This window comes from Humulus lupulus, chromosome 4, assembly GCF_963169125.1.
Source record: "Humulus lupulus chromosome 4, drHumLupu1.1, whole genome shotgun sequence".
Classification (NCBI taxonomy): Eukaryota; Viridiplantae; Streptophyta; class Magnoliopsida; order Rosales; family Cannabaceae; genus Humulus; species Humulus lupulus.
Genome location: NC_084796.1, coordinates 179,528,868 through 179,533,956, shown reverse-complemented (window position 1 = coordinate 179,533,956; position 5,089 = coordinate 179,528,868). Strand labels below are relative to the sequence as shown.

Below are 5,089 nucleotides of genomic sequence, written 5' to 3'. Positions count from 1 at the left end.
ACACTAATTCAGATATAAGAAAAGACAAATAATTTATTAGAACAATAATTTTAATAATTGTCTTAAAAAAACAAATAGTGTATATTATTTAGAGGAATTTACCTCATATACGGGATTTTCTCTTTTTCTTTTATTCCTTTTATGTGGTAGACAAACTTTTTCTTTTTTGGCTTCAATTTTACTATTTAGCTTGCAGTTAGAGTGAAAATAAACTTTTTGGACAAGTTTGCTAGAAGTTTAGTCGAAGTCGAGGTTGATAGTTGGGCAAAACTAATATTTTATTTTAAGGTGTTTTTAAAAAACGATATTAAAATAAAATTTTATGGCTTGGATATTTCATTTAGGTTTCGTGGGGCTCCGGTTAGGTGGAACTGGCTTGATTGGAGTTTGAAGATGACTAAAATAATATTGTTTCTGTCATCGATTCAAATTGGTTGATGTTATATTTTGCTTTGTTATTGCTATTCTTTTTATAGTTATTTGTTTTTATATAGTTGATGAACTATTGATTTTGGTTGAGCAAATTATTTTGCAAAATATCAACTTTTTCTTTAATAAACATCAACTCTTTACTAAAAAGGTTAAACATCAACGACATCAACTAATGTACAGAAAAATATCAATTTTGTTTCAATTACATCAAAGTTTTCATAACCAAAACGTAAAATTGAAGAAAAAAGAAGTTTATGAATTCCTTATTTTTGAAACAAAAAAAGCATTACTGCATAAATGAAAAAAAATATTATAAAGCGCATATTTATTAAAAAAATCCCATTATTTATTGTACTAGCCATATATCAGTTGATATACTTAATACATACAAATAAAATAGAAGTAAAATAGAATGAAGAAGAAGAATATATATTTTTTTCACTTTAAATGTCAAATACCACCCGTTCTTATTCCATGATTTTTTTAAAAAGGTTTTGATTCATTTAATTTAGTGAGAACCAGTGTATATATTTGAAATGAAGTAAAGTTGCATCTAAAAGACTCAATTCAGAGTTTAGTTTACTTTAAAAATCAGTGGATGAGAAGCATTAAATGTGTCCTCTGCGAGAAACAAGAAATATTCAATTATCACATGATTCATTTGTTTAACATTTTCTACACACCCCACTATAAGAATAGGAAGGAGGAAAAAAGAAAAATGTGTCCAAGTGGAGCAATATTTTATCTTTCTTAAGAATTAAAAATGTGCTTGTGTATCTACATTTAAAAGTGTTCAGAATGTTCCATTGAAGAAAAAAAGAAAAAGAACATAAAATAAAAGAAAGGTAGTGTGGAAAATTTTTCTTTAATAAAATAACACTTGAATGTTGGAGTCACGATCGGGGGAGTCAAATTAAAAATAAAATTTCATTGTATTTATAAAATGACACAACTTGTAAGTGAAAATGTTTTTGATGTAATAATTTGCATCAACTTTCTTGTTTCTTTGCTCAAAAAAAAAAAAAACTTGTTTCTATAGAAAAATTCACAAATGGCCCCATTTGATGAGGATTGATATGATGATTAGCTAGAAAAAAAAAATCTATTCAAAGTCTACAACTTAATAATCATTAATTATAGATTAACAAGAACTTTTTTTTAAAAAAAAAAAAAAACATTTTCTCTTAGTTAGCTCCTGTACTGCCATAATTGGTCATCCATGTTCCACACGCCAGCAAAGAAATCATTATCGGGCCAATTGATTCCTGCCACGTGGAAACTCTCAACAGGGTTCGCAAGACCCCCTTCTAAAACAGTTGACTGGTTGGAGTTCGAGACATTCATGTTATTGTCATAGCCATTTTTGTCACCACCACCATAAGAGCACCCCTCTAAAAATGCGTTATAGCCATTATTATTGTGAACCAAGTTAGGAGGCTGAAAAGGACTACTTGGGTATTGATGGAACTGAGAATTCTGACAAAAGTTCATAGATTCTGATGAGTCCGAACTCTGCTCATTCACAGTCAAACCAGAGATGTTGAGGCTACAATGGCCAGAAAGTAAATGTGTCGATGATGAGCCATAGTATTGCTGAGAACCGCTAGTGGTGTCACTAGGCATAGGAACTACTGCTGATGAGCTTTGGACAATTGGCATGGGTGAACATGAGGAATGTTCAATCTTTTGAAGCAGTCTTGGCATCCAAAATCGCCGGATGATTTCTTGAAAGGCCGCGCTTTCCGTGTCGATTTTGAGATGCTTAGCTTGTTTTTGCACCCTTGTTCTCCAGTAGTTCTTGATTTCATTATCAGTTCTTCCTGGTAGATACTGTGCTATTTTGGACCACCTAATAAACAATAAATTCAATGTTTAACAAAGTTATAGGAACAAGGAATAGGGACGTACTAGCAAATTGTGATAACTGATGTAATTAATTTAAGCAGCCGGGGAAGCCAGTGTTATTATTATTATTAGTTGGACAAAATAAATCTAAAATTACATACCAAGCCCTGAGATTAAGGTTATGTGGTCAATTAAGCCACTGTTGTAGTTGACAACTAAATTGGTAATAATCGTTAAAATGAAAGAAAACGTTTCAACAATTAATTTGGAGATAGTGTGGTTTGAGATGGAATGATGCAGACATCAAGATAAAGATAAGTATCACGTAGTACTGTTTGTTCTCTGTTTGCATGCTTATCATTTTAAACACTAATTTTGTTAAGATATTGATTGTATTAATTCTATCATGTGAAGAATATCAATAGGATATAGGTCACCAAATCTTATCAAGTTTATAACCAATCTCATCATTTTAATTTAAGATTAAATATACATATATATTTTTTTTAATTTATTGTGAAAATTGGATTAGCATATACAGATACAGTATATATAAATACCTGTTTCCCCATTTGGAATGAAGATCAAGGATCAAGATTTGTTCCTCAGGAGTAAGGTTCCCACGCTTGACGTCTGGTTTCAGATAGTTTAGCCATCTCAGTCGGCAACTCTTACCAGTTCTCCTTAATCCTGAACCAAAATGAATCAACATATATACATAAGATCCCAGACAGAACAAGATAGGATCAATCAACTGTACAATAGAACTGGTATTGTAATCTTATTGAAATCTCAGGCTGTATATGATTATCTTATTAGTTATTACTCAATGCCATTTAGGCTATTATAATTTGTTCTTTTAGTTGAGGGAAACCTCTCTTATTATGTGAGAGAAAAATGATCATTTAAGAAAGAAGCAAAGAAGAAAAAGCATAATATATATGTTGAAGAGAATTACCTGAACGTTTAGCTAGCAAATTCCATCGGCCTTCACCATGGCGAGTGATGTAGTGAATGAGAAGCGTGTCTTCTTCAACAGTCCAAGGCCCTCTTCTGAGCTCATTAGCATCATCTTCACTAGAACTAGTATTATTTGAGCTTTTACTGTTAGTAGACATAAACGAAAGCTCTTTTGTTTATTTATGTATATCTTTTTTGTTTTTCTTTAAAGGAGTGAAAGATTTAAAGGGTTTAAGGTCTTTGAACCTAAAGTGAAGCAAAACAAAGTCATCAAGCAAAGGCCTTTATACACTAGAAAGGTTCAAAGCTTCAGCTAATTATAGACCCCTCCAAGAGTGGTCTATTTGTAAAACATTAACTTTTCAAAAGGAGTGACTTGTAGAAATAAATAAAAGATTCCAAGAAGGAGAGTTTCCACTGAGCTTCCAGGAGACTATATAATACTATATATTTATTGTAAAAACAGGAAATTTCAGATCAAATTTTGTAAATAAGTAGTTGGTATAATTGACTTACTACTTTACAATTAATGAACTGTTTTGCTAGAGTACATATTAGTCTAATTTACCTACTCAATTCTTGGTCAAATAAAAGACCCCAGTTTAATTAATACTTAATAATTTCTTAACTTAATTATCCACAAAGAATATCATTAAAAATATTTATAAATATAACAATTTACTTTGTTTTTAATCATATAATATAATTATGTGTCGTACATATGCATTACAAATTTTACTGCAGTGACCTGATTAATAAAAGATTAATCAAATTGATCTTATCCTATACATAGAGTGAGATATTTTTTTTTTGAAATGACAGAGTGAGATTTAAATGTTATCGTAAATGACAAGCTGTAGTTAGACTAATAACATCTATATTAATTAGGAGTCAGGATATTTTTTATTACGAAGTAATATCATCCTAAAGCTTGGGAAAGGAAAAGCAGAATATGCTATACTTTAAGACCCTAATTTAGACCCTAAGAAGGCCAAAATAAGAGTTAGAAAAACAAAAGAGTAATTATCGGTTGTCAAATTCGTTTTGGGCATTCTCTATTTTGTTATATGGGAAAATGGGTCACTTAAGTTAGCCCAAGTTTTCTTCTTTCTAGATTGATATTAATAGGAGATAAGAAACGTGATTGACTAAACCAAATATATATTAAATACTTTAGAGGAAAAAATCTTTTTTTATTTTAAAACGTGAGTTTTATTTGTTGGAGTGTTTTTTCTCAAATATGGGCGGCAATTTGAGAATGCTAGGAATCTGAGAACATGACCATCTATCTTTTGATTGGTTCTCGTTTGATGTCCTCTTTGGAAACACCAGTGTCTTGTATAAATCTTTTGTGTGGTTTATGTTTCTTGATCCATATTATGTTCGAGAAAGTAAGAGAGAGATGTAACTAACAGATATACAGATTCTTATAGCAGCTAACTTTGACTTCTTTAAACAACGACTGCTCTTCAAATAAATACAATTATAATTATAGGTTTTGGAGTATCTCTTTTTGAGAAAAAAAAAGGTATGATGAAAAAAATTATAGAGTTTCATCTACAAATCAATTAGTGATTAGTGAAGTTACTCATATTCTTATCAATGTGGGATATCATACTCCAATAGCCCCCTCAAGATGGTGGTGATTTTTCACTCACAATTGAAAACTGAGAAAATGGACTGATAATGTGTATACTATATATTCAATTGCTCAGCAGTTACATAAGGAGAGGAAACGATACGTATATATATAGTGCCAAGGCTTCCACAATCACAGCAGCTCATTGGCTCGTACAAGACAGAAACAATATTGTTTTTGTACAGAAAGCCATGAATTAAGGATAGTCAATCA

At 30.7% G+C, this 5,089-nt stretch overlaps 1 protein-coding gene across 1 annotated transcript; it reads right to left on the bottom strand.

Moving 5' to 3' along the window:
• Nucleotides 1-1,345: 1,345 nt before the first annotated feature.
• LOC133830998 (transcription factor MYB62-like) lies at nucleotides 1,346-3,566 on the bottom strand. Its single transcript, XM_062261153.1, has 3 exons — nucleotides 3,236-3,566; nucleotides 2,838-2,967; nucleotides 1,346-2,281 (listed from the first exon to the last, which is right to left on the bottom strand). Exons 1-3 carry the CDS (start codon nucleotides 3,393-3,395, stop codon nucleotides 1,621-1,623), a joined length of 951 nt encoding a protein of 316 aa, XP_062117137.1. The 5' UTR covers nucleotides 3,396-3,566; the 3' UTR covers nucleotides 1,346-1,620.
• Nucleotides 3,567-5,089: the final 1,523 nt, after the last annotated feature.

Coding starts and splice junctions, on each gene's coding strand:
- LOC133830998 (XM_062261153.1), bottom strand. CDS start 3,395: ATGTCTACTAACAGTAAAAGCTCAAATAATACTAGTTCTAGTGAAGAT. Junction 2,968..3,235: donor TTTGCTAGCTAAACGTTCAG/GTAATTCTCTTC, acceptor ATTTTGGTTCAG/GATTAAGGAGAACTGGTAAG. Junction 2,282..2,837: donor CATTCCAAATGGGGAAACAG/GTATTTATATAT, acceptor ATTGTTTATTAG/GTGGTCCAAAATAGCACAGT.